This window comes from Mauremys reevesii, linkage group 1 (assembly GCF_016161935.1).
Source record: "Mauremys reevesii isolate NIE-2019 linkage group 1, ASM1616193v1, whole genome shotgun sequence".
Lineage (NCBI taxonomy): Eukaryota > Metazoa > Chordata > Testudines > Geoemydidae > Mauremys > Mauremys reevesii.
Genome location: NC_052623.1, coordinates 16,351,820 through 16,378,381, shown reverse-complemented (window position 1 = coordinate 16,378,381; position 26,562 = coordinate 16,351,820). Strand labels below are relative to the sequence as shown.

Here is a 26,562-nt window from a genome sequence, read left to right as displayed (position 1 = left end):
GGTCCCTGCCAGGCGGGTTCCCTGAGCGCCTGTGTGGCACTCAATAGGCTGCAGCGCGGCCGCGCAGCTTACAGGGACCTTAGGACAGCACCCCCAGCAGCGCAACTTTCACAGCGGATTCCCATCCCCCCGCCTGCACCCAGAGTAAGTTCTCTTTTGTGTCAGCGCAATTCTTAATGGACGGGCCTGTATGGGAGAGAAACAAGGTGGGTGAGGGCCCATCTTTTATTGGACCAGCTTCTGTTGGTGCAAGCGACAAGCTTTGGAGCGCCACAGAGCTCTTCTTCCCCAAAGGAGGGTTAGTGGGTTACAGATCAGTGTCAGGAGACAGAAAACCAGCGTCCCTTAGAGTCTGTGGTTTTGGGGGGTCCAGCTTAAGTCAATAAAGACCCCGGTTTTGTGTCTCATGACAACGATCTGTAACCCACCAACTCTCCTCAGTCCTATGGCTGCAAAGGTGTCAGCTGCCCACTTCACTTTGAATGGCTTCTTGCAACATGTGTTAACCCCTTATGCTTCGCAATCTGTCCACCTTGCATTGAGCTGTGACGCTGGGAGGAGCCTGCCCGGACCTGGCGAAGAGCTCGGGGTGTCTCTCTCCCCTCCCTTGTCTCTGGGACCAACAGCACTGCAAAAACCGGGGCTCTGTATCACAGGGCAAATGCCCACATTAGCACTAGCTGAATGTGCCACCTCCCCTGGCAGTCTCAGCAGAGGGACCAAGGATTGACAGGTCTGTGGAGTATGGACTGAGCAGTCCTCACTCTGGGCCACACCCTCAGTTGGTGTAACCTGTGGAGCTGATTCACACCAGCAGGTGTTTTGGCCCCTGGCAGTGGTGCACCTGGCTCAGGGTGCTGGTACATCAGGAGGACGGCCATGGAGAGGCTGGCACGGCTGCCTGGGCTGTGGCCAAGTTCTCAATCTCAGATGGAATGACCCCTAGAAGTCCCGGACCCAGAACCAGAGAACTCTGAAAGAAGAGGCTGATTTCGGAAGCCCAGGCCTCGTGGGGGTGAGAATCTCCGAGGGCGGGAGAGGGGAGCTTACTCCCCCGGAGGACACTGCTATCCGGATTTTAGCTTTGGAGATCCTCAAAGCGGAAGAGCTGGAAGGCGATCTCCTCACACGCGTGATTCACCCCGCACTCAAACAGGCAGCCAAACAAGAGCAGTGCTGGCGCCTCCTGGCACACGGCCAGGTCTGAGTAACCACACGGCCCTTGGTACAGGAGCCAGGGGTGCTCCCACTTGGCCTCGTTCAATGGGGACCGGTTGAGGTAGATGCCCAGATTGACCCGCTTGTGTTTACTGGTTGGGTGGGAATAAAGCAGCCACGACACAGGGCTTCTGCGGATGGCGGAGGGGGCGTTCTCACCGTTCAACAGGCAGGTCACCTTGGAGGCTGGAGCATCTGGCCCTTCCATGCCATCCGCCTCCAGAAGCCCTGTTGTCGGTGTGAAGCTCACCACGCTGCCCTGGCAGCCGTGAGGCGGCTCGCACAGCTTCTTGCACGAGGAGGGGCTCTCGAATGTGAGCCCCTGGTCTGTGCTGAGCGCCGCTGCCCGGCACCGGCAGGGGGTGCGGGCGTTGCAGTACAGCACAGGGTTGCAGGCCCGGCACGCCACCTCAGCCACCTGGCACTCCACCGTCTTCATGCCCTCAATCAGCTCACCCTTGTGCCAGCGCTGCCCACCATCGTCACTATAAAAGACCAAGGACCGGGGTTGGGTCCCCCAGGGCAGCGGCAGGCGGCAGAAGCGAGCGGTAATGTGGTAGGTATAAGCCGGGATCACCAGCCGCCCAGAGCTGAGCTGCACCCCGTGCCCTGGCCCCACCGCAAACGTGGCCCAGTCCTTCAAGTCTTCCCCAATCACCTGCTCCGTCAAGTCCGTTAACGAGCTCCAGGTCTGGCCGGCGTCTCCGCTGCGGATGTAGCAGAGCCGGGCGGCGTTCTGCCCGGTCCAGATCTGCCGTTGCTCTGAGACGTGCTGCCTCACGCAGATGAAGAACAGGAAGACAGTCTGACTCTTCCGCTCGTACACTGGGCAGGGGCTCATCGTGCGGTGACCCGGTAACACTGCGCTCGTCAAGGGCTCCCTGGGCCCCCACTGCAGCAGGAGAGAGGGGGCGAGAACAGGTAGGTCAGAGGGGTAAGCGAGCGGGGCCCACTCCTCAGTACATCACGATGACCATCCTATATGGCCACCTCAGGGCTGGATGGGCCGCGGTGCTCACACTTCGCCCAACCACCAGGGGGAGCTGTTGGGCCCTCAGCACTTCTGAAAACCAAGCAGCTGCCAAAACGGGGATCGAAGAGCTCGGGGCTGGAGGAGTACACTGGTGAGCCCCCCCCACCCTGCTTTTTCTTTTTCTGCTTCAGCAGCACTCCGGCTTTTTTTTTTTTCCTTTGGTCCTGCCCCCCCATGTGTCCCGATATTTTGTTCTTGTCACCTGCTGATCCTAATTAGAACAGGGGTTCTCACAACCCATTTTTTGGTGGCCTCAGAGTCCAGCCACCAACTCTCACTGGTGGCTGCACTGACACTTTTTCCTAAAATACTTAATTAACTCTAGGAAAACAATAAAAAAATGCACAGATTCACCTTCAAGTCATTGTCATTTATATTTGTAGGGTTTTTTTGGCAGACTCAATACTGAAAATAACGCACCCCCCTCCCCCGCCCCGGTATCCAGGGCTTAATGGGTCCTGGGGCTTGCTGTGAAACGTGCTATTTGTATATTTGTTAATATCACAGCACACTTTAGCTGCCTGGGAGGCTATGAAAAGTGATAAGTGATATTAACAAACATACAAGTAGCACTTTTCAGGGATAGCTAGTAAGTCTGCTGTGAAAAGTGATACTTGCATGTTTGTTAACATCACTTTTCTCAACAAGCCCCAGGACCCATTAAGCCCTGGATGGGGGGGCAAAGGGGAAGCAGCAGGGGCCAGAGGTGATAGTGGGATGGATGCAGAGCCGAGGGAGACAGTGGGGGCCCGAGGCAATGGGGGGATACAGGGCCATAGGAGGCAGTAAGGGCCAGAGGCAATGGGGGTGAGTGATGATCCCCACTGTCGTGTGGCCCGAGCCAGGGCCTGGTGTCTGCTGCCATGTGGCCAGGGCCGGGGCTCAGCGCCCGCAGCCAGAATCCGGAGCCGGGGACAGGAACTGTGCGGCTGGAGCCAGGGATCGGAGTCCGCTGCTGTGCAGCCAGAGCTGTGGGTCAACGCCCAGGGCCAGGGCCTGCCGCCGCACAGCCAGAGTTCAGAGCTGGGTGCCAGAGTCCAGGGGTGTCTGGCTGGGGCCAGGAGTCAGCGCCCGCCGCTGCATGGCTGGAGCCAGCGCTTGCTGTTGCGTGGCCAGGGGTCGGCATCTGGGGCCAGCTCCCGCGCCACGGGGCAGGAGCCCGGGAACAGAGCTGTGGGTCGGCACCTGCTGCCATGCAGCTGGGGCAGGGGATCTGCACCAGAGGCTGGGGCCGCGTGGCTGGAGCCCAGGGCCAACGCCCGACACCGCACGGTGGAACTGGGGGCCAGAGGCCGACTGAAGCCCCACGGCTGGAGCCGGGGATCAGCATCTGCTGCCCAGCGGCCAGAGCCAGGGGTTGTCGCCCAAAGCCCTTGGAGCCCACTGCTCTGAGGCTGGGGCTGGAGGCCAGCGCCTGCTGCCACGCAGCTGGAACCAGGGGCTGGAGGCTGAAGCCCTGCAGCTGGAGGCCAGGGCTGCGTGGCCAGAGCGGGGGAGTCAGTACCTGCTGCCCCATGGTTGGAGCTGGGTTCCTGAAGTCCCACTGCTGGAGCCTGCTGCCCAAACCCCCTCCGCAAATGGAGAGGGAGAGAAAAAAGGCTCTTGTAGCCCCTGGGACTTCCAGGAATAAAATGGATCCAGGAGCCCCCCCAGCCTATCGTTAGGAGCTGACGATGCGCTGGGCGCTGTGCAAGACATATCCAGATGTGAAAAGTCTCTGCCCTAGAAAGCTTGTAAGCTAGACACAGGGGCAAAGATGCAGCAGGGGATTCTGAGAAGGGAGTTAACAGATTGCTGTGGGCAGGGGAGGAGAGTTGATGGGGGTTTGAGGACGGAGCCCTCCCCTGTTATATTCCTTAGGGATGTGATCCTGCAAGGTGCTGAGCAGCCTCAACTCCCTCTAGACTTCAAAAGGCCCCCGGCCCCTCATCGGAGCGCTCTGCCCCGCACAGGAGCCAGCCCTGCACCAGTATCATTAGCTACTGGGGGGTGAATAGCCTGGAGTGCAGGTATCCAGGGAGAGGCACAACCCCAGGGAAGCGCTAATGCTGAGACACCTCGGGCGGAGAGCGGGCAGGTGGGGCTGCAGGGAAACAATGCACAGGGAATTACCTCGACTGAAGTCCCTGTCTTCCGACCTCGTCTCAGCACCAGGGACTCAGCGTCCTCGTCCCTGGCGGAGGAGCGTTTCTCTGCGAACGCCAGGAGCGTGTCTGGGGGGATATACAGCAGTGCGGGGATCCGATAGGTGATCCCACTCTGTGGATCCTGGTGGAAGAGAGTCGCCTTCCCAGAGCTCATCGAAGCCTTGATCATGATGTCTCGACGCAGCAGAAACCTCAGCTGGGGGAGAAAAGGGATCAAGGGGGTGAAAACAACTAGCTACGTAGCTTCCCTCAGCCACAGAGCTGCACCCACCTGCTCAGACAGGAAACATACTGGGCTCCTTCTTTCCCCAGCTCTGCCACAGACTCACTGCATCAGGCAACCAGCTCAGGGACCAATGCTGCAAGGAGCCCAGTGCAGACTTAGCTCCTACTGATTTCAATGAGAGCAGGATCCAGCCCTGATCAGCAGGGGTTGGGGGCTGGGACACTGAGTTAGGGCCAAATTCTGCTCGGTTACGCTGGAGTAATTTCTGGCTCTGGGTTTACACCAGCGTCACAGAGATCAGAACCCGGCCCCCTCTGTCTCCAAGTGAAAACAGGCACCTTCCTCCAAGCCCCAGCCCGGGGCAGCAATTTACCGTCAGCCGGTGCCTGCCCTGCCGGAGGGGCTCCCTGCAGCGCTGTCTCCAATGCAACCGGCTCTGGCCTCTCCCTCCTGGCCCGGCTTTCTGCTCTTCCAGCGGGACCGGGGCAAACTGGACCAGGGAGCCTAGAAACAGCAGAAGAAGTGAAACCCTGGCAGGATTCAAGCCCTACTGAGCCGAGCCGAGCCGAGCCGAGCCCACCCCACCGGTCCGCCCCTCCCCCACAGCTTCGCCCACACGCGCTACAGCGCCCCGCCCCCAAAGCGGCCTCCGCCCCGCCCCCCGTCATGGCGAGTCCAACAGACCTGCCCCCCACCTCCCACTGCCCCGAGTTCTTCCCGCCCCCATCCGACCTGCCCCCCACCTCCCACTGCCCCGAGTCCTCCCCGCCCCCATCCGACCTGCCCCCCACCCCCCACTGCCCCGAGTCCTCCCCGCCCCCATCCGACCTGCCTCCCACTGCCCCGAATCCCCATCAGACCTGCCCCCGCCGCCGACTCGGCTCCGCGGGGTTCGGGCACCGCGAGCAGCCGGACCCGCTCCCTGCCTCTCCCCGGCTCCCTCCTCCCGCGGCCGGTGCGCAGCTGAATCGCTTCCCCCGGTACCGGCGGCAAACCGGGCTGCTCTCGCTCACTGCCCAGATCCTGGCGGGGGTAAAGGCCCGTGAACCCCGCAGTCCCTGGGGTGACCCTGGGGGCCCTGGGCCAGTCCTCGGGCTCAGCCCTTCTGCCCAGCGAGCCCCAGGCAGGGTCCCAGGCCAGCAGGGACCATTGTGATCATGGAGTGTGGCCTCCTGCATCGGCCGGTTACCCTCCCTAGTTGATATTTCCAGCTCTCACAGTGCTTCAGAGCAGGGGTAAATCTCCCGGCCCTTCCCCGGGGGGATCGATGGGAAAACTGAAGCACGGAGCAGGGCCGTGACCTGCCCCAAGTCTGGCAGTGAGTCAGGGGCAGAGGCCGGACTAGAACTCAGTCCTGGGGCTTGTGCTCTAACCATTAGGCCAGGCTGTTTCCAATACCGTGTGCTGAATTTTCGGTGCAGGCACTTGGCCTCTCAGCTGCACAGAGAAAGCCACAGCGCTGCTCTCCCCCCGACAGGCAGGTCACCACGTCTCTCTGCCTCCTTATCCTGTAGCACCTCTCATTTCCACCCTTCAGTCTGTCCCTCCCTGAGGCCCCTGGCGTCTGGCAGTCTTGCTTCGCCACCTAGTGGAGCTTCTCCATTTTGAAGCAGGTGGAGGAGAGCAGGGGCGGCTCTAGACACCAGCGCGCCAAGCAGGCGCTTGGGGCGGCCGTTTCCCGGGGGGACGGCATTTGGCTCCGGTGGAGCTCCCGCCGGCATGCCAGCGGCAGGTCCACGGAGCCCGTGGCGGACCTGCCGCAGGCATGACTGCGGCGGGTCCCGTCTTCCCGCGGCCGGTTGAGCTCCGCAGGCATGACTGCGGCAGGTTCGCCGTCCGGGCTCCGTGGACCTGCCGCAGGCATGCCGGCAGGAGCTCAACCGGAGCCGCGGAAGAGGACCCGCCGGGACCGGGAACGGCGCAGCGCTCCGCGCTGCTTGGGGCAGCCCGATTTCTAGAGCCGCCCCTGGAGGAGAGGAAGGTGATAGGAAAAGTCAGCATGGATTCACCAAGGGCAAATCATGCCTGCCCAACCTGATTGCCTTCTATGATGAGATAATTGGCTCTGTGGATATGGGGAAAGCGGCGGATGTGATATATCTTGACTTTAGCAAAGCTTTTGATACCATCTCCCACAGTATTCTTGCCAGCAAGTTAAAGAAGCATGGATTGGATGAATGGACTATAAGGTGGATAGAAAGCTGGCTGGATCCTTGGACTCAACGGGTAGTGATCACCAGCTCGATGTCTAGTTGGCAGCTGGAATCAAGTGGAGTGCCCTCGGGTCGGTTTTCTTCAACATCTTCATTAATGATCTGGATGATGGGATGGATTGCACCCTCATCAAGTTCCTGGATGACATTAAGGTAGGGGAGACTTAGATATGCCGTAGGGTAGGGATAGGATCCAGAGAAACCTAGACAAATTGGAGGATTGGGGCAAAATAAATTGGATGAGGTTCAACAAGGACAAGTGCAAAGTCCTGCTGTGATGGGTTCAGTCACAGAGACCCCCTTGAGACTGTCACCTGACGTACTGGAATTACCTTTGAGCCTGTTTTTCCTGCCAGCTTGGGACTCCAGAACCCTGCCTTGTTGAGCCAGACACGCTAGCCTGCTGCAACACAGACCCAGGTCTGGTCCACGCCGCCAAAGCCAGACTTTAACCAAAAACTGCTCAGCAGGTCACCTATCTCCAGCACCCAGACACCCAGTTCCCAATGGGATCCAAACCACAAATAAATCTGTTTTATTCTGTATAAAGCTTATCCAGGGTAAACTCATAAATTGCCCACCCTCTATATCACTGACAGAGAGACATGCACAACTGTTTGCTCCCCCAGGTATTAATCACTTACTCTGGGTTTACTAATAAACAGAAGTGATTTTATTAAGTATAAGAAGTAGGATTTAAGTGGTTCCAAGTAATAACAGACAGAACAAAGTAAGTTACCAAGCAAAATAAAACAAAACACGCAAGTCTAAACCTAACACATTAAGAAACTGATTACAAGTAAATCTCACCCTCAGAAATGTTCCAATAAGCTTCTTTCACAGACTAGACTCCTTCCTAGTCTGGACCCAATCCTTTCCCCTGGTACAGTCCCTGTCAGTTCCAGCAGATGTCTTAGATGGAAAGCCAGGGTGTTCTCATGACTGGAAGTTCTCTTGTTCTGTTCCACCCCTTTTATATCTTTGGCACAAGGTGAGAATCCTTTGTCTTTCTCTGGATTCCCACCCCTCCTCCTAAATGAAAAAGCATCAGGTTTAAGATGGATTCCAGTATCATTTTTATAGTGGGGATTCTGTACCCCCCTTACCCATGTCCGCTCGCTCGCCACCCCCTAGAGATGAGGCTGGGAGCAGGGCCGTGGTTCTGGGAGGGGGGACATGGACAGGGGTAAGGAGGCCGAGGCTGAGGTCACAGCTGGGGGCGGAGTCCCAGGCTCAGTGCCAGGAGAGGACCCCGCATGTGGGGCTGGGAGCAGAGCCACGAGGCACGGGGCTGGCAGCCGGGACCCTGGGCACAAGGCCAGCAGCCAGGACTCTGGGTGTGGGGCCAGCAGCCGGGACCCCAGGTGTGGGGCCGGAAGTGGAGCCCCACGTAAAATCTGGGGTTGCTGCAGCACTCCCCAGACTCTTAGTTCCTGTGCCTATGAGTTGATGTGATTCTAACCACCTGGGGGCAGTGGTGGACATCAAGCATTTCCATTGGAAGGGCATAAGAATTTTAGCACAGGGCCATGGCACATCCACCCTGACAAAAGAAGTTGTCACGACGCCACAGAAATTATTACACTCATTCCTCAGTCTGTAGTTTGCCCACCCCTGCCCTAGGAAGTCCCGGACCCTGAACCAGAGACACCCGAAAGAAGAGGCTGTTTTCGGAAGCCCAGGTGGGGATCTTCGGGGGGGGGGGTGCGCCTCACTTACTCCCCCGGAGGACACCACTAGTCAGATTTTTGCTTTGATTTGGGCTCCTCCAAGGAGCTTTGGAGATCCTCAAAGCAGAAGAGCTGGAAGGCAATCTCCTCACACGCGTGATTCACCCCGCACTCAAACAGGCAGCCAAACAAGAGCGGTGCTGATGCCTCCTGTAATACAGCCAGGTCCGAGTAACCACACGGCCCGTGGTACAGGAGCCAGGGGTGCTCCCACTTGGCCTCATTCAGTGGGGACTGGTTGAGGTAGATGCCCAGGTCGACCCGCTTGCTGTTATCCATCGGGTGGGAGTAAAGTAGCCACGACAAGGTGCTTCTGCGGATGGCGGAGGGGGCGTTCTCGCCGTTCAACAGGCAGGTCGTCTCGTGGGCTGGGGCGTCTGGCCCTTCCGCGCCATCCGCCTCCAGAAGCCCTGTTGTCGGTGTGAAGCTCACCACGCTGCCCTGGCAGCCGTGAGGCGGCTCGCACAGCTGCTTGCACGAGGAGGGGCTCTCGAATGTGAGCCCCTGGTCTGTGCTGAGCGCTGCTGCCCGGCACCGGCAGGGGGTGCGGGCGTTGCAGTACAGCACGGGGTCGCAGGCCCGGCACGCCACCTCGGCCACCTGGCACTCCCCCGTCTTCATGCCCTCAATCAGCTCACTCTTGTGCCAGCGCTGCCCGCAGTCGTCACTATAAAAGACCAAGGACCGGGGTTGGGTCCCCCAGGGCAGCGGCAGGTGGCAGCAGCGAGTGGTAATGTGGTAGGTATAAGCCGGGATCACCAGCCGCCCAGAGCTGAGCTGCACCCCGTGCCCTGGCCCCACTGCAAATGTGGCCCAGTCCTTCAAGTCTTCCCCAATCACCTGCTCCGTCAAGTCCGTTAACGAGCTCCAGGTCTGGCCGGCGTCTCCGCTGCGGATGTAGCAGAGCCGGGCGGCGTTCTGCCCGGTCCAGATCTGCCATTGCTCTGAGACGTGCTGCCTCACGCAGATGAAGAACAGGAAGACAGTCTGACTCTTCCGCTCGTACACCGGGCAGGGGCTCATCGTGCGGTGACCCTCTAACACTGCGCTCGTCAAGGGCTCCCTGGGCCCCCACTGCAGCAGGAGAGAGGGGGCGAGAACAGGTAGGTCAGAGGGGTAAGCGAGCGGGGCCCACTCCTCAGTACATCACGATGACCATCCCGTATGGCCACCTCAGGGCTGGATGGGCCACGGAGCTCACACTTCGTCCAACCACCAGGGGGCGCTGTTGGGCCCTCAGCACTTCTGAAAACCAAGCAGCTGCCAAAACAGGGATTGAAGAGCCTCATTTTAGACTCTTGGTTCTGCCTTCCCCTAAGGGAGCACGGGCTGGGCTGCAGCAGCTCCCCTGAGGGCTGCGCTGGCTTCTGCTTTAGTGGCTTGGCTCTGCTTTTCCTCCCTACGCGGATCCAGCCAGACACAAGCTGGCTGCAATTAGAGACAAGACACACGCCAATCACGCAGTCGCTAGCTCCGTGGGAAAGAGACTGTCGCACTCCCAGCCAGTTCCCTGGCCCGGCCCAGCCTCCGTCTCCTGGGCGTCTACACTGCATTTGGAGTGAGCCTCCCAGCCCAGGTCGGCAGTAGGGTTCCCAGGTGTCTTCCCCCGTCATAGTCCTTAAGGGTGCGATCCTGCAAGGTGCTGAGCTCCCTCTGGACTTCAAAAGGCAGGCAAAGGCCCCCGGCCCCTCATCGGAGAGCTCTGTGCCTCACAGGAGCCAGCCCTGCACCAGTATCATTAGCTACTGGGGGGTGAATAGCCTGGAGTGCAGATATCCAGGGAGAGGCACAACCCCAGGAAGTGCTAATGCTGAGACACCTCGGGCGGAGAGCGGGCAGCAAGCAAGGGGGGGGGGGGGCTGCAGGGAAACAATGCACAGGGAATTACCTCGACCGAAGTCCCTGTCTTCCGACTTCGTCTCAGCACCAGGTACTCAGCGTCCTCGTCCCTGGCAGAGGAGCGTTTCTCCGCGAACGCCAGGAGCGTGTCTGGGGGGATATACAGCAGTGCGGGGACCCGATAGGTGACCCCACTCTGCAGATCCTGGTGGAAGAGAGTCGCCTTCCCAGAGCTCATCGAAGCCTTGATCATGATGTCTCGACACAGCAGAAACCTCAGCTGGGAGAGAAAAGGGATCAAGGGGGTGAAAACAACTAGTTAGGGAGCTTCCCTCAGCCACAGAGCTGCACCCACCTGCTCAGACAGGAAACATACTGGGCTCCTCAGACAGAAGAAGCAATAAGCCTGAGCCGTAAAGGCAGGAGTGCATTAGCTGTGTGCTGCAGAGCTCAGCCATACATGGTTACAGCCCACCTCCAGCTATGCACATCCTTATTTCAGTTTCCTTTTGCTGCTATTTCTTTTGCTCCCAAGTCCCCAAAATGGACTTTGTTTCCTCCGTGCTCTGATGCCGCCCAGAGTTTCCTGCAGACTTCAGAGGGCGATGGAGCAGTTTAAGCCCCACATTGAGCTTTTGTAGATAACGCTGGATGAAATGCGATCATGACATTTTTAATTAGTGTCAGTGAGAAACTTCAGCCTCTCTTTCAAATAACTCCACGGGGGGAGGGAGTGCAGAGCCCGGAAGTGAAAGGAACAGAAAGAGAAACCCCAAGGGATCAACCTAGATTAGAAGAAGGACATTTTACCTTTGTTAAAACAAGAACAAACACTGGCCACAGCGAAATGTGGACGAAGGCAGGATGGCCCTGTGGTTAAGCCACAAGTCAGGAGATTTGGCTTCTTTCCCCATCTCTGCCATAGACTCACTGCACAGGCAACCAACTTAGGGACCAATGCTGCAAGGGGCTCAGTGCAGATTTAGCTCCTACTGATTTCAATGAGAGCAGGATCCAGTCCTGATCAGCAGAGGGTGGGGGCTAGGACACTGAGTTAGGGCCAAATTCTGCTCAGTTACGCTGGAGTAATTTCTGGCTCTGGGTTTACACCAGCGTCACAGAGCTCAGAACCCGGCCCCCTCTGTCTCCAAGTGACATGGGATTCTTCTGTCCTAAGTGCAGGACTCTGCACTTGTCCTTGTTGAACCTCATCAGATTTCTTTTGGCCCAATCCTCTGGCATGAGCAGTGGCTCGGTGCAAGGGGGGATGGCAGGCGCAGGTCTGATGCGGGGGACTCAATGCAGTGGGGGGCTGGTCCGATGGGGGTGGGGAGACTTGGCTCATTGGGTGGTGGGGCCAGGAGTCTCCCCACCCCCAGCAGACCTGCCCAGCCGCCACTCACCGCAGACTCTGCTCCGCACTCATGGCTCTGTGGGGTTCGGGCACTGCAGGGCTCAGGGAGCAGCAGGACTCGCTCCCTGCCTGTCTCCAGCTGTCTCCTTCTGTAGCCGGTGTGCAGCTGAATCGCTTGCCCTGGCACCGGAGGTAAACCCTACGCTGCTGGCGGAACCGGGCTGCTCTCGTTAACTGCCCAGATCCTGGCTGGTGTAAAGCCCTGTGAACTCCGCAGTCCCTGGGGTCATAGGCGCCGATTCCATGAGTGCTCCGGGGCTGGAGCACCTCTGGGGAAAGCACCCACCACAACTCCCCGACCCACCCCCAGACCCAGCTCACCTCTGCCTCTGCCTCCTCCCCAAGCGCGCCACCGGGTCCTGCTTCTCCCCGCTCCCTCCCAGCGCGTGTGCCGCGAAACAGCTGTTTCATGGGGCAAGCCCTGGGAGGGATGGGGGAGGAGGAGGAACGCGGCGCACTCGGGGAAGAACCAGGGCCAGGACAGGGATTTGGGAAGGGATTTCAAATTGACCCTTCTGATTGACAGGGCGGGCAGGCTAATCAGGGAGTCAAGAGGCCAGGTTCAGTCCTGTCCTCTGTGTGAGCTGGAATTGCCTGGGTCAGACAGAGTGGGGCCCAGCTAAGGAGAGAGCAGAGACCCGAGCTGAGCAGGGGAGCAGAGCTGTGCCAGCCAGAGGGGCCAGAAAAGCAGCCCAGGAAGCAGGTCAGAGTTGGGAGCAGAGTCAGACACAGCCCAGGGAGAGCAGACCCTGTGCTGGGAGCGGAGCTACAGCCACAGAGCCAGTCCAGAGAGACAGCCCAGGGAGAGCAGACGGACAGACCCTGTGCTGGGAGCAGAGCTGTAGCCACAGCCCAGGGAGAGCAGACCCTGTGCTGGGAGTAGAGCTGCAGCCACAGAGCCAGAGGGGCTAGAGATGCAGCCCAGGGGGCTGGAGGCAGAGCAGCAGCATCAGTATCAGTGCAGAGGCCGAGTGGAGCTGGAGCTAGAACAGTGGAGCTGGGGCTTGGGCTGGAGCAGTCTGGAGCCAGGTGTGGTGAGCAACTGGGGCCAGCCAAGGGAGGGACCCTGGGCAAAGGGCCCAGCGCAGAAAGACACCCCCAGCCAAGGGTCCTTGCAGGCCAGACTGGGAGGAGGATCTTAACCCGACGGGGGGCTGACGCTGGGAAGAAGGGTCCCACCACCCAAAGCCCGGAGGTGTTTGGCCACCACCAGAGTGAGTGTCCAACCCGCAGCATCCCTGCAGCACAGCCAGGGCCTGAGAAGGAGGCCAGGGACCACAAGGAACAGACTGTGAACTGCCCTGACATCCCAGAGACACTGTCTGTGATGTTCCCTGCCACAGAGCAGGGTGATGTGTTTCCTTTAACCTTTCCCATTTTTCCTTATTCTTTTTTAAATTTATTGTTGATTAAATAACTTGTATTTGCTTTAAATCAGTGGTTCTCAAAGCCGGTCCGCCGCTTGTTCAGGGAAAGCCCCTGGTGGGTTTGGCTGGTTTGTTTACCTGCCGCGTCCACAGGTTCAGCCGATCGTGGCTCCCACTGGCCGCGGTTTGCTGCACATAACTTGGTCTGCACCGCTTCCTGCAGCCCCCATTGGCCTGGAGCGGCGAACCGCAGCAAGTGGGAGCCACGATCAGCCGAACCTGCAGACACACAGCAGGTAAACAAACCAGCCCGGCCCGCCAGGGGCTTTCCCTGAACAAGTGGCAGACCGGCTTTGAGAACCACTGATTTAAATTGTATGGGATGATCAGTGGGTCAGGGAAGTGCCCAGTGCAGAGAGAGCACCCCGGAGTGGGGACGCCCCTGTCCCAGGTGACCACAGCAGGGTTGGGGGTCGAGCCCCCCAGGAATCCTGGGCCCAGCCTTGTCGGGGTTACGAGGACTCTGCCAGACAGGAGAGCGGAAGGGGAGTCCTCAAGGGCAGGGAGGCCTCTGGGTAAAGGAAGTGGAAGCGAGGACTCAGATCCTTTCGCTAGCCCATTTCACTGGGGTAGTGCAGAAGACAGGAAAGTTCCCCACAATAGTGGGACCATTTTCCCCCACTTACACATGCAAGACCTACCCTTTGATGGGGTAGGTCTGTTTGCCGAGTAGACTGACTCCAGGCTGCAAGGCCTCAAAGACTCCAGGGCGACAATGAAATCTTTGGCTATGCACACACTCCAGCAACCCAGCGAAAGCCCTTTAAGCCCCAAGTGCCGCAACAGTGCCCGTATCCTCGGCTGAGGCAGGAATTCTACAGGCGCAGGGTAGGAATGGCAGCCCTAAACCTTCCCATCCCCCGTCTGGACGGGGCCAGGGCCCGACTAAGCCTTCGTCGGGCTCAAAACAGACATTTGGAAGGTGCGCCCGAGGATGGAGCACCTGTCTCAACACTGGATCCTTCCCTGCATAGGCGCTGACTCCATGGGTGCTCCTGGAGCACCCATGGAAAAAAATTGGTGGGTGCTCAGCACCCACCAGCAGGTCCCTCTGGCCCCATCCCGCCCTCCTTCTCCAGCTCACCTCTGCCTCCGTTGCAAGCACGTCACCGTGTCCTGTTTCCCCTCACTCCCAGCGCTTGCGCCGCAAAACTGCTGATTCGCGGGGCAGGGAGGGAGGGGGGATGAGGGAGAATGCGGCGCGCTGGAGGAAGAGGCGGGGTTGGGGTGGGGATTTGGGGAAGGGATCCAATAGGGGCAGGGATGGGGTGGAGTTAGGGCAGGGACTTTGGGGATGGGGTTGGAATGGGGGCGGGGCCAGGGGCGGGGATGGGGTGGAGTCGGGGCAGGGGCAGGGGGGCGTGGGCACCCACCGGCGCTGGAGAAAGTTGGCGCCTATACTTCCCCATGTTTTTTGAACAGTTTATCCTACTTCTACCGTGCATGGTCCCAAATAACATCGGACTGCTGGGTTCGTCACATGGTGGAAATGGGATATTCTCTCCAATTCTGCTCCTACCCTCCTTCCCACCCCCCACCCCTTTCCCATCCCTCTTCAGGTACCCTTCTAACGAGCAACTCCTTATCCAGGAGGTGCAGGCGCTCCTCGCCACAGGAGCAGTGGAGGAGGTTCCTCAGGAGCTAAGGGGCAAGGGATTCTATTCCCGATACTTCCTAATCCTCTAAGCCAAGAGGGGTCTCAGACCCATTCTAGACCGGCCAGGACTCAACAAGTTCATGGTAAAGTTGAAGTTCCACATGGTCTCCCTCAATACAATTATCCCTTCCCTGGATCTGGGAGACGGATTCTCTGCCCTCGACATGAAAGACATGTACTTTCACATATTGATTCTCCCTGCTCACAGACGCTTCTTAAGGTTTGTGATTGACCAAAAACATTATCAGTTCACGGTCCTTCCCTGCGGCCTGTTGACAGCCCCACGTGTGTTCACCAAGTGCATGTCAGTGGTAGCAGCCTTCCTCCAAAGGAGGCAGGTGCAGATATACACTTACCTAGATGACTGGCTACTCGGGGAGCGCACCGGGGAGCAGGTGGAGTCACAGGTCAGTCTGGTCACATCCACATTTGAGAGACTTGGTCTCCTCCTCAACATGAACAAGTCCACCTCTGTCACCAACCCACAGAATAGAATTTATCAGGGCAGTATTGGACTTGGTCCAGGCAAGAGCATGTCTGCCAGAGTCCCGATTCCAAGCCATGTTATTTATCATTCGATGCATGAGAGAGTACCTGACTCCTACAGCAAGGAATTGCCTCAGTCTCCTCGGTCACATGGCCGCCTGCACATATATGGTCCAGCATGCCAGGCTGAGGTTTAGGTCTCTACAGATGTGGCTCGCTTCGACATACTGCCCAGGGCACAACCGCCTGGGCTTAGTGGCAGGACCAGATGAACCTTTTGTGGGCCCGGCGCCAAACACATTTGCGGGCCCCCATGTAATCATGATGGGCCCCTTCTGAGTGTGGGCCTGGTGTGGTGGCACCATTGGCGCCATAATATACCCGGGTACTGAATCTCAAAGACATTTTTCATTTTGATCACACACCTCTGCTTAACTATATGTATTGCCATACCCAGCTGCCTCAGCCCCCAGTTCTTCTCATTGAGCTGTACCCATTGGGCTTTCCAGTGTCCACAGTGAGCAGAACTTTCATAACGATCATGGAAACTCCCCACAGTTTTATCTCCTTCCTCAGTCAGACATTCGCTAGCCATGTCTCCAGTAACACCCTATGTCTCCAGTCACAGTATGTGATCCTGGCCTCAGCTCAATAAGGTTCCACAGCCAGCAGATACCTGATCAGTTCTGACAAATTCCTCCCCCAGCCCCCATCCTGCTATTTGAGCACGGCACTTGCAAACATCATTTCTCCAACCCTGGCTCAGTGAGCACTTAGCCCGTGGGAACCTGCAGTCACCAGCCTTCTTTTTCCCTCTGCTCCCATCTACGTGCTATTCCACTACGTGGTCACCACCACCTCTCCCCAGGCTTGTTTCCCTTCTACCTTGGAATGCTCCCCAGATAGCTGGTCCTATTCTCCCCCTGCAAACCTGACCTGCTTCCACTTTCCCTGCTCCGCTTGACATTCCTTTCCTACGGGTGACCTCTGTTCCTTGAGGTTAACTCCAGTTTCTTTATCTGCTCCCAGCTTAATGGCCCCCAGTAGTCACAGAGCCACCTGTAGCTTCTCTGGCTATAGCCATGGGGCCAATTGCCAGAGGCCAGCCTTAGACAGGTGCACCTACTAGCTGCGGGAGAGGGGTGGCAGTTCTAAGACTGAGCATGCTTGAACCTTGCAATGGCAGCACTAGGGACACTCAATCCTCAGCGCTGGCCTTAGGCAGCTGTGCACTCTGCCCCCCATGCCCCATTGCACTGAGCCCTGCCGCCCCCATCAGACCTGCCCCCGCCACTCCTCACTGCAGACTCTGCTCTGCACTCACAGCTCCGTGGGGCTCGAGCACCACAGGGTGTTGGGAGCAGCAGGACCCGCTCCCTGCCTGTCTCCAGCTCCCTCCTAGCTGTCTCCTCCCGCGGCCGGTGTGCAGCTGAATTGCTTGACCTGGCACCGGAGGTAAATCCTAAGCTGCTCTCGTTAACTGCCCAGATCCTGGCTGGTGTAAAGCCCCGTGAACCCCGCAGTCCCTGGGGTGACCCTGGGGGCCCTGGGCCAGTCCTCAGGCTCAGCCCTTCTCACCGAGCGAGCCCCAGGCAGGGTCCCAGGCCAGCAGGGACCATTGTGATCATGGACTGTGGCCTTCTGCATCGGCCAGTTACCCTCCCTAGTCGATATTTCCAGCTCTCACAGTGCTTCACAGCAGGGGTAAATCTCCTGGCCCTTCCACGGGAGATCAATGGGAAAATTGAACCACGAAGCAGTGCCGTGACCTGGCCCAGGCTGGCAGTGAATCAGAGGCAGAGCCCGGACTAGAACTCAGCCCTGGGGCTTGTGCTCTAACCATTAGGCCAGGCTGTTTCCAATACCGTGTGCTGAATTTTTGCTGCAGGCGCTCGGCCTCTCAGCTGCACAGAGAAAGCCCCAGCGCTGCTCTCCCCAGACAGGCAGGCTCCCAGTGTGGGAACCTGCCTGTCTGGGGCCACCGCTTCTGCCCACTCCCCTCCCCCGCGTTATGCTGCAGCTCCTCTCATTTCCACCCCTCAGTCAGTCCCTCCCTGATTCCCTGCATCTGGCAGTCTTGCTTCACCACCTAGTGGAGCTTCTCCATTTTGAAGCACTTGGAGGAGAGGAAGGTGATAGGGAACAGTCAACATGGATTCACTAAGGGCAAGTCATGCCTGACCAACCTGATTGCCTTCAAAGATGAGCATAAGCGCCGACTCGGAGCACCCACGGGGAAAAATTGGTGGGTGCTCTGCATCCACCAGCAGCCAAGCTCCCCGCTCTGCCTCCCCACCCCAACTCACCTCCCCCTCCTCCCCAGAGCACACCGCATCCCTGCTTCTCCTCCCAGTGCTTGCTGCTGAGGAGTAACAAGCTGTGGGAGGGAGAGGGGAGGAGTGGGAACATGGTGCTCTCAGGGGAGGAGGCGGGGCCGGGGTGGACACTTGTGGAAGGAGTAGAATAGGGGCGGAGGGTCAGAGTTGGGGCGGGGACTTTGGGTACGGGGTTGGAATGGAGGCAGGGGAGGGGTGGGAGGGGTGGGGCAGGGTGGAGTCGGGGCCGGGCCAGGGGGTCGAGCACCCACCGGCGCCAGGAGAAGTTGGCACCTGTGATGACGAGATAATTGGTTCTGTGGATATGGGGAAAGCGGCAGACGTGATATATCTTGACTTTGGCAAAGATTTTGATATGGTCTCCCACAGTATTCTTGCCAGCAAGTTAAAGAATTATGGACTGAATGAATGGACTATAAGGCGGATAGAAAGCTGGCTAGATCATCGGGCTCAGTGGGTAGTGATCAATGGCTCCATGTCTAGTTGGCAGCCGGTATCAAGCAGTGTGCCCCAGGGATCGGTCCTGGGATCGGTTTTGTTCAACATCTTCACTAATGATCCGGATGATGGGATGGATTGCACCCTCAGCAAATTCGTGGATGACACCATAGGCGCCAACTCCGTGGATGCTCCAGGCCTAGAGCACCCATGGGGAAAAATTAGTGGGTGGCTCTGCACCCACTGGCAGCCAAGCTCCCCTCCTGCCCCCATGAGCACACCACATCCCCACTCCTCCCCATATCTCCCAGCATTTCCTGCCCAGCCACTGTGAAACAGCTGTTTGGCAGGGTTAGCATGATGTGGGAGGAGCGGGAATGTGGCGCGCTCAGGGGAGGAGGCAGGGAAGAGGCAGGGCCGGGGCAGGGATTTGGGGAAGGAGTTGGAATGGGGGCGGGGAAGGGGTGGGAAGAGGTAGGGCAGGAGTGGGGCCTCATGGAAGGGGTGTAGTGGGGGCAGGGCTAGAGGCGGGGTGGGGTCGAGCACCCACGTGAAAGAGGGGGAGTTGGCGCCTATGGATGACACTAAACTGGGGGAAGATATAGATATGCCGGAGGGTAGGGATAGGATCCAGAGAGACCTAGAAAAAATGGAGGATTGGGCCAAAAGAAATTGGATGAGGTTCAACAAGGACAAGTGCAGAGTCCTGCTGTGATGGGTTCAGTCACAGAGACCCCCTCAGGACTGTCACCTGACGTTACCTCTGAGCCCATTTTTCCTGCCAGCTTGGGACTCCAGAACTCTGCCTTCTTCAGTCAGACACACCAGCCTGCTGCAACACAGACCCAGGTATGGTCCATGCCGCCAAAGCCAGGCTTTAACCAAAAACTGCTCAGCAGGTCGCCTATCTCCAGCACCCAGACACCCCGTTCCCAATGGGATCCAAACCACAAATAAATCTGTTTTACTCTGTATAAAGCTTATACAGGATAGACTCACAAATTGTTCATCCTCTATAACACTGATAGAGAGATATGCACAGCTGTTTGCTCCCCCAGGTATTAATCACTTAATCTGCGTTTACTAATAAACAAAAGTGATTTTATTAAATACAGAAAGTAGGATTTAAGTGGTTCCAAGTAATAACAGACAGAACAAAGTAAGTTACCAAGCAAAGTAAAACAAAACACGCAAGTCTAAGCCTAACACATTAAGAAACTGATTACGAGTAAATCTCACCCTCAGAAATGTTCCAATAAGCTTCTTTCACAGACTAGACTCCTTCCTAGTCTGGCCCCAATCCTTTCCCCGGTACAGTCTGTTGTCAGAGTGCTACCGGTGTGGTGCTCTGCTTTCTCCAATGTTGATGTCACTCGGCTGCATGCATGTGTTCCCTCTGTGTGCTGCCCCAGCTGTGCGCAGATAGCTGACACAGCAGACCCGACGAGAACCCCCAATAACCACAGAGTCAGTAAGATGCAAAGTCACGTCGGCTAGGTTTATTGCGAATTCTGACACAATGGCAGTTCCCCGTAGATTACTTAGTCTACCGAGCGTACTGCGAGAAAGTGCCTCTTGGCAATGGACCCGGCTCAGTCAGTGGCGGGACTTTCCACTGCCCCCTCGGCCGGACAAAGACACCGCCCCAGGGGTGCATTCTTATACACAGGTACAAACAAGTTACACATCACACCTGACGTATTGAGGGGCCACCCCTCTACGTAGCAAGGTACAACCCCTCTACGTAGTAAGGTGCCGCCTTCTACCTTGTACATGTTGGTTCGATCAAAACAACTCTATCCATCATATTACCCTTTTGCCCCGTCATTGGGATGGGTTGGCCTGTCCTTTTATTATCTATGAAATGTTTCAGTATAGTGTATTCTAGTGCTGTGTTTATACTTCGGTATGCTAGGTGAATATATGTTTATACTTCAGTATGCTAGGTGAATATATGTTTATACTTCAGTATGCTAGGTGAATATATGTTTATGCAACATCAGCCCTTTCCTTGCCAGCTTCTGTGAACCGAGCCGGCCTTCAGCTCACAGCCTTACTTTGCTTTTTTGCTAAGTCTTGTCCATTACTTTAGTTCAGGCCTCATACTGGGCCTTTATCAGGGCCTGCCCTTACTACACAGTCCTTGTCAGTTCCAGCAGACATCTTAGATGGAAAGCTGCAGTGTTCTCATGACTGGAAGCTCCCTTTGTTCTGTTCCACCCCTTTTATATCTTTGGCACAAGGTGGGAATCCTTTGTCTTTCTCTGGATTCCCACCTCTCCTTCTAAATGAAAAAGCAACAGGTTTAAAATGGATTTCAATATCATGTGACATGTTCACATGTCCTGTGAGACTTCATTACTCACAGGCTGGCACACAGGAAGGTTTGCAAGTAGCCATTTACAGCCAATTGTCCTAGTCAACAGGAGCCATCAAGATTCCAAGCCACCATTAATGGCCCCCACTTTGCATAATTACAACAGGCCCTCAGAGTTATATTCCACATTCCTAGTTTCAGATACAAGAATGATACATTCATACATATAGGATGATCACACTCAGTAGATGATAAGCTTTGTAATCCGAAGAAGTGGGCATTCACCCACGAAAGCTCATGCTGCAAAATGTCTGTTAGTCTATAAGGTGCCACAGGATTCTTTGCTGCTTCTACAGAACCAGACTAACACGGCTACCCCTCTGAAGCTTTGTAATGATACCTTACAAGAGACCTTTTGCCAAAGCATATTCCAGTTACACCATATTCACTCTTATAAACACATTTTTATAAAGCATATGGAGTGCAACATCTGGGTTGAGTTTGGGCCGGGAGAGGGGCGCACCTCCCCCGGCTGTGGCAGGGATGGGGCTGCGGCAGGTCCGGGCTGGGGCTGGGTGCTCTTCCCCTGGCCGCAGCAGATCCAGGGCTGAGTTGGGGCTGGGGGAGGGGCGGCCCTTCCCCAGCTGTGGCAGGTCCCTGCCAGGCGGGTTCCCTGAGCGCCTGTGTGGCGCTCAATAGGCTGCAGCGCGGCCGCGCAGCTTACAGGGACCTTAGGACAGCACCCCCAGCAGCACAACTTTCACAGCGGATTCCCATCCCCCCGCCTGCACCCAGAGTAAGTTCTCTTTTGTGTCCGTGCAGTTTTTAATGGACAGGCCTGTAGGAGAGAGAGACAAGGTGGGTGAGGGCCCATCTTTTATTGGACCAGCTTCTGTTGGTGCAAGTGACAAGCTTTGGAGCTCCACAGAGCTCTTCTTCCCCAAAGGCGGGTTAGTGGGTTACAGATCGGTGTCAGGAGACAGAAAACCAGCGTCCCTTAGAGTCTGTGGTTTTCGGGGTCCAGCTTCAGTCAATAGAGACCCCGGTTTTGTGTCTCATGACAACGACCTGTAACCCACCAACTCTCCTCAGTCCTATGGCTGCAAAGGTGTCAGCTGCCCACTTCACTTTGAATGGCTTCTTGCAACATGTGTGAACCCCTTATGCTTCGCAATCTGTCCACCTTGCATTGAGCTGTGACGCTGGGAGGAGCCTGCCCGGACCTGGCAAAGAGCTCGGGGTGTCTCTCTCCCCTCCCTTGTCTCTGGGACCAACAGCACTGCAAAAACCAGGGCTCTGTATCACAGGGCAAATGCCCACATTAGCACTAGCTGAATGTGCCACCTCCCCTGGCAGTCTCAGCAGAGGGACCAAGGATTGACAGGTCTGTGGAGTATGGACTGAGCAGTCTTCGCTCTGGGCCAGATCCTTGGTGTAACCTGTTGAGCTGATTTACACCAGCAGGCATTTTGGCCCTGGCTGTGGTTCATCTGGCTCAGGATGGCAATGGAGAGGCTGGCACAGCTGCCTGGGCTGTGGCCAAGTTCTCAGTCTCAGATGGAGTGACGGATGCTTCGCTCCTCTGCAAACCAGGCCCTAGGATGGGGTGGGGAAACTTTTTGGCCTGAGGGACACATCAGGCAATAGAAATGGTATGGCGGGCCATGAATGCTCACAACATTGGGGTTAGGTGCAGGAAGGGGTGCAGGTTCTGGCTGGGGATACGGACTCTGGGGTGGGGCTGGGGATGAGAGGTTTGCTGTCCAGGAGGGTGCTCCAGGCTGGGATCAAACGGTTTGGAGAGCGGGAGGGGGATCAGGGCTGGGGCAGGGGATTGGGCATGGGGAGGGGCTCAGGGGTGCAGGCTCAGAGCGGTGCTTACCTCAAGCGGCTCCCGGAAGCAGTGGCATGTCCCTTCTCCGGCTTCTACGCGTGGAGGGACCCCCGACCCTTGGAGTGGGACCATGCGGCTGCTTCTGGGAGCTGCGTGGTGAGGTCCCCGAGCATGTACCCTGGAGTGGGGCCATGCTGCGGCCCCCGACCCAGTGCCCCAGCTGGAGCGGGGCTGAGCCACGTGGTGTGGCCCCCGACCTGGCACCCCAGCTGGACCACCGGACCAGGGCAATCCCCAGACCCCGCTGCCCAGCGGGAGTTTGGGGCCTGGCTTAAAACGGCTCGCGGCCCGAATCCAGCCCACGGGCCGCAGTTTGCCTACCCCTGCCCTAGGAAGTCTTCTGCAAACCAGGCCACAGGAAGTCCCGGAGCCCAAAGAAGAGACACCCAAAAGAAGAAGCTGCTTTCGGAAGCCCAGGCCTCATGGGGATGAGGATCTTCACTGGGGGGGGAGGGGGGGTGCCTCATGTACTCCCCCAAAGGACACCACTAGACGGATTTCAGCTTTGCTTTGGGCTGCTGCTCCAAGGAGCCTCTGCCCTTCTGGAGATCCTCAAAGCAGAAGAGCTGGAAGGCGATCTCCTCCCAGGCATGATTCACCCCGCACTCAAACAGGCAGCCAAACAAGAGCGGTGCTGACACCTCCTGGCACACAGCCAGGTCCGAGTAACCACACGGCCCGTGGTACAGGAGCCAGGGGTGCTCCCACTTGGCCTCATTCAACGGGGACCGGTTGAGGTGGATGCCCAGGTCGACCCGCTTGCATTTATCTGTTGGGTGGGAGTAAAGCAGCCACGACACGGTGCTTCTGCGGATGGCGGAGGGGGCGTTCTCACCATTCAACTGCCAGGTTGTCTCGGGGGCTGGGGCGTTTGACCCTTCCGCGCCATCCGCCTCCAGAAGCCCTGTTGTCGGTGTGAAGCTCACCACACTGCCCTGGCAGCAATTCTCGCACAGCTGCTTGCACGAGGAGTGGCATTCGAATGTCTGCCCCTGGTCTGTGCTGAGTGCCGCTGCCCGGCACCGGCAGAGGGTGCGGGCGTTGCAGTACAGCACGGGGTCGCAGGCCCGGCACGCCACCTCGGCCACCTGGCACTCCACCGTATTCATGCCCTCAATCAGCTCACCCTTGTGCCAGCGCTGCCCACCGTCGTCACTATAAAAGACCAAGGACCGGGGTTGGGTCCAGCAGGGCAGCGGCAGGCAGCAGAAGCGAGCTGTAATGTGGTAGGTATAAGCCGGGATCACCAGCCGCCCAGAGCTGAGCTGCACCCCGTGCCCTGGCCCCACCGCAAACGTGGCCCAGTCCTTCAAGTCTTCCCCAATCACCTGCTCCTGCTCCATCAAGTCCGTTAACGAGCTCCAGGTCTGGCCGGCGTCTCCGCTGCGGATGTAGCAGAGCCGGGCGGCGTTCTGCCCAGTCCAGATCTGACATTGCTCTGAGACGTGCTGCCTCACGCAGATGAAGAACAGGAAGACAGTCTGACTCTTCTGCTCGTACACCGGGCAGGGGTTCATCGTGCGGTGACCCTCTAACACTGCGCTTGTCAAGGGCTCACTGGGCCCCCACTGCAGCAGGAGAGAGGGGGCGAGAACAGGTAGGTCAGAGGGGTAAGCGAGCGGGGCCCACTCCTCAGGACATCACTTTGACCATCCCGTATGGCCGCCTCAGGGCTGGATGGGCCGCGGTGCTCACACTTCGCCCAACCACCAGGGGGAGCTGTTGGGCCCTCAGCACTTCTGAAAACCAAGCGGCTGCCAAAACGGGGATCGAAGAGCCTCATTTTTGGCTCTTGGTTCTGCCTTCCCCTAAGGGAGCACGGGCTGGGCTGCAGCAGCTCCCCTGGGGGCTGCGCTGGCTTCTGCTTTAGTGGCTTGGCTCTGCTTTTCCTCCCTACGCGGATCCAGCCAGACACAAGCTGGCTGCAATTGGAGACCAGACACACGCCAATCACGCAGTCGCTAGCTCTGCGGGAAAGGAACTGTCGCAATCCCAGCCAGTTCCCCGGCCCGGCTTCCCTCTCCTGGGCTGCTCTCCTGGGCGTCTACACTGCATTTGGAGGGAGTCTCCCAGCCCAGGTCGGCAGTAGGGTTCCCAGGTGTCTTCCCCCGTCATAGTCCTTAGGGGTGCGATCCTGCAAGGTGCTGAGCAGCCTCAACTCCCTCTGGACTTCAAAAGGCCCCCGGCCCCTCATCGGAGCGCTCTGCCCCGCACAGGAGCCAGCCCTGCGCCAGTATCATTAGCTACTGGGGGGTGAATGGCCTGGAGTGCAGGTATCCAGGGAGAGGCACAACCCCGGGAAGCGCTAATGCTGAGACACCTCGGGCAGAGAGCGGGCAGCAAGCGAGGGGGGGCTGCAGGGAAACAATGCACAGGGAATTACCTCGACCGAAGTCCCTGTCTTCCGACCTCGTCTCAGCACCAGGGACTCAGCGTCCTCGTCCCTGGGAGAGGAGCGTTTCTCCGCGAACGCCAGGAGCATGTCTGGGGGGATATACAGCAGTGCGGGGATCCGATAGGTGACCCCACTCTGCGGATCCTGTTGGAAGAGAGTCGCCTTCCCAGAGCTCATCGAAGCCTTGATCATGATGTCTCGACACAGCAGAAACCTCAACTGGGGGGAGAAAAGGGATCAAGGGGGTGAAAACAACTAGCTACGTAGCTTCCCTCAGCCACAGAGCTGCACCCACCTGCTCAGACAGGAAACATACTGAGCTCCTTCTTTCCCCATCTCTACCACAGACTCACTGCATCAGGCAACCAGCTCAGGGACCAATGCTGCAAGGGGCTCAGTGCAGACTTAGCTCCTACTGATTTCAATGAGAGCAGGATCCAGCCCTGATCAGCAGGGGGTGGGGGCTGGGACACTGAGTTAGGGCCAAATTCTGCTCAGTTAGGCTGGAGTAATTTCTGGCTCTGGGTTTACACCAGCGTCACAGAGATCAGAACCCGGCCCCCTCTGTCTCCAAGAGAAAACAGGCACCTTCCTCCAAGCCCAGACTTTCCCAGCCCAGCCCGGGGCAGCAATTTACCGTCAGCCGGTGCCTGCCCTGCCGGAGGGGCTCCCCGCAGCGCTGTCTCCAATGCAGACCGGCTCTGGCCTCTCCCTCCTGGCCCGGCTTTCTGCTCTTCCAGCGGGACCAGGGCAAACTGGACCAGGGAGCCTAGAAACAGCAGGAGACGTGAAAGGAGAAGCTCTAACCCTGGCAGGATTCAAGCCTTACTGAGCCGAGCCGAGCCCACCCCACCGGTCCGCCCCCCCTTCCTCCTCCCCCACAGCTTCGCCCACACGCGCTACAGCGCCCCGCCCCCGGTCATGGCGAGACCCGCAACAGACCTGCCCGCAGCCAACCCACATTGCACCGAATCCCGCCATCAGACCTGCCCCCCACCCCCAGTGCCCCGAGTCCTCCCCGCCCCATCCGACCTGCCCCCACCTGCCATTGCCCCAAGTCCTCCTTGCCCCCATCCGACTTGCCCCCCACCTCCCACTGCCCCAAGTCCTCCCTGCCCCCATCCCACTTGCCCCCCACCTCCCATTGCACCGAGTCCTCCCCCCACCACTCCCATTGCACCGAGTCCTCATCAGACCTGCCCCCGCCGCCGACTCGGCTCCGCGGGGCTCGGGCCCCGCGAGCAGCCGGACCCGCTCCCTGCCTCTCCCCGGCTCCCTCCTCCCGCGGCCGGTGCGCAGCTGGATCGCTTCCCCCGATACCGGCGGCAAACCGGGCTGCTCTCGCTCACTGCCCAGATCCTGGCTGGGGTAAAGGCCCGTGAACCCCGCAGTCCCTGGAGTGACCCCGGGGGCCCTGGACCAGCCCTCGGGCTCAGCCCTTCTGCCCAGCGAGCCCCAGGCAGGGTCCCAGGCCAGTAGGGACCATTGTGATCATGGACTGTGCCTGCCCTGCCGGAGGGGCTCCCCGCAGCGCTGTCTCCAATGCAACCGGCTCTGGCCTCTCCCTCCTGGCCCGGCTTTCTGCTCTTCCAGCGGGACCGGGGCAAACTGGACCAGGGAGCCTAGAAACAACAAGAGAAGTGAAAGGAGAAGCTCTAACCCTGGCAGGGATTCAAGCTCCAGTGAGCTGCGCCCACCCCACCCCTGCAGGCACTGCTTCAGCCAAGATAACTGCTAAAGAGACGTGCTACAGCGCCCCACCTCAAAAAGGCCTCTGCACCACCCCCAGTCA

General features: G+C 58.2%; 3 protein-coding genes across 8 annotated transcripts; all 3 read right to left on the bottom strand.

Moving 5' to 3' along the window:
- Nucleotides 1–423: 423 nt before the first annotated feature.
- LOC120368762 (sialidase-3-like) lies at nucleotides 424–6,203 on the bottom strand. 3 transcript variants are annotated; one of them, XM_039481274.1, is made up of 4 exons: nucleotides 5,998–6,203; nucleotides 4,998–5,128; nucleotides 4,364–4,594; nucleotides 424–2,110 (listed from the first exon to the last, which is right to left on the bottom strand). In XM_039481274.1, the coding sequence occupies exons 3-4, from the start codon at nucleotides 4,565–4,567 to the stop codon at nucleotides 1,079–1,081; spliced, it is 1,236 nt and encodes a 411-aa protein (XP_039337208.1). In that variant the 5' UTR covers nucleotides 4,568–4,594; nucleotides 4,998–5,128; nucleotides 5,998–6,203; the 3' UTR covers nucleotides 424–1,078. The 3 variants fall into 3 exon arrangements, with proteins under 3 accessions (XP_039337208.1, XP_039337227.1, XP_039337217.1); XM_039481293.1 differs by having other exon boundaries at nucleotides 6,023–6,203; XM_039481283.1 differs by lacking the exon at nucleotides 5,998–6,203 and adding an exon at nucleotides 5,485–5,769.
- A 686-nt stretch (nucleotides 6,204–6,889) lies between these two features.
- LOC120368752 (sialidase-3-like) lies at nucleotides 6,890–25,470 on the bottom strand. Of its 3 annotated transcripts, none has more exons than XM_039481261.1 (4): nucleotides 25,408–25,470; nucleotides 10,456–10,686; nucleotides 7,648–9,641; nucleotides 6,890–7,040 (listed from the first exon to the last, which is right to left on the bottom strand). In XM_039481261.1, exons 2-3 carry the CDS (start codon nucleotides 10,657–10,659, stop codon nucleotides 8,574–8,576), a joined length of 1,272 nt encoding a protein of 423 aa, XP_039337195.1. In that variant the 5' UTR covers nucleotides 10,660–10,686; nucleotides 25,408–25,470; the 3' UTR covers nucleotides 6,890–7,040; nucleotides 7,648–8,573. The 3 variants fall into 3 exon arrangements, with proteins under 3 accessions (XP_039337195.1, XP_039337184.1, XP_039337198.1); XM_039481250.1 differs by lacking the exon at nucleotides 25,408–25,470 and adding an exon at nucleotides 10,762–11,098; XM_039481264.1 differs by lacking the exon at nucleotides 25,408–25,470 and adding an exon at nucleotides 10,882–11,098.
- LOC120368742 (sialidase-3-like) lies at nucleotides 22,335–25,490 on the bottom strand. 2 transcript variants are annotated; one of them, XM_039481227.1, is made up of 3 exons: nucleotides 25,408–25,490; nucleotides 24,759–24,989; nucleotides 22,335–23,943 (listed from the first exon to the last, which is right to left on the bottom strand). In XM_039481227.1, the coding sequence occupies exons 2-3, from the start codon at nucleotides 24,960–24,962 to the stop codon at nucleotides 22,864–22,866; spliced, it is 1,284 nt and encodes a 427-aa protein (XP_039337161.1). In that variant the 5' UTR covers nucleotides 24,963–24,989; nucleotides 25,408–25,490; the 3' UTR covers nucleotides 22,335–22,863. The 2 variants fall into 2 exon arrangements, with proteins under 2 accessions (XP_039337161.1, XP_039337171.1); XM_039481237.1 differs by lacking the exon at nucleotides 25,408–25,490 and adding an exon at nucleotides 25,066–25,288.
- Nucleotides 25,491–26,562: the final 1,072 nt, after the last annotated feature.

Excerpts from the sequence above, each read along its gene's own strand:
- LOC120368752 (XM_039481261.1), bottom strand. The coding sequence starts at position 10,659 with ATGATCAAGGCTTCGATGAGCTCTGGGAAGGCGACTCTCTTCCACCAG. Across the intron at positions 9,642-10,455 it reads AGACAGGGACTTCGGTCGAG|TGGGGGCCCAGGGAGCCCTT; the intron begins GTAATTCCCTGT and ends CTCCTGCTGCAG.
- LOC120368762 (XM_039481274.1), bottom strand. The coding sequence starts at position 4,567 with ATGATCAAGGCTTCGATGAGCTCTGGGAAGGCGACTCTCTTCCACCAG. Across the intron at positions 2,111-4,363 it reads AGACAGGGACTTCAGTCGAG|TGGGGGCCCAGGGAGCCCTT; the intron begins GTAATTCCCTGT and ends CTCCTGCTGCAG.
- LOC120368742 (XM_039481227.1), bottom strand. The coding sequence starts at position 24,962 with ATGATCAAGGCTTCGATGAGCTCTGGGAAGGCGACTCTCTTCCAACAG. Across the intron at positions 23,944-24,758 it reads AGACAGGGACTTCGGTCGAG|TGGGGGCCCAGTGAGCCCTT; the intron begins GTAATTCCCTGT and ends CTCCTGCTGCAG.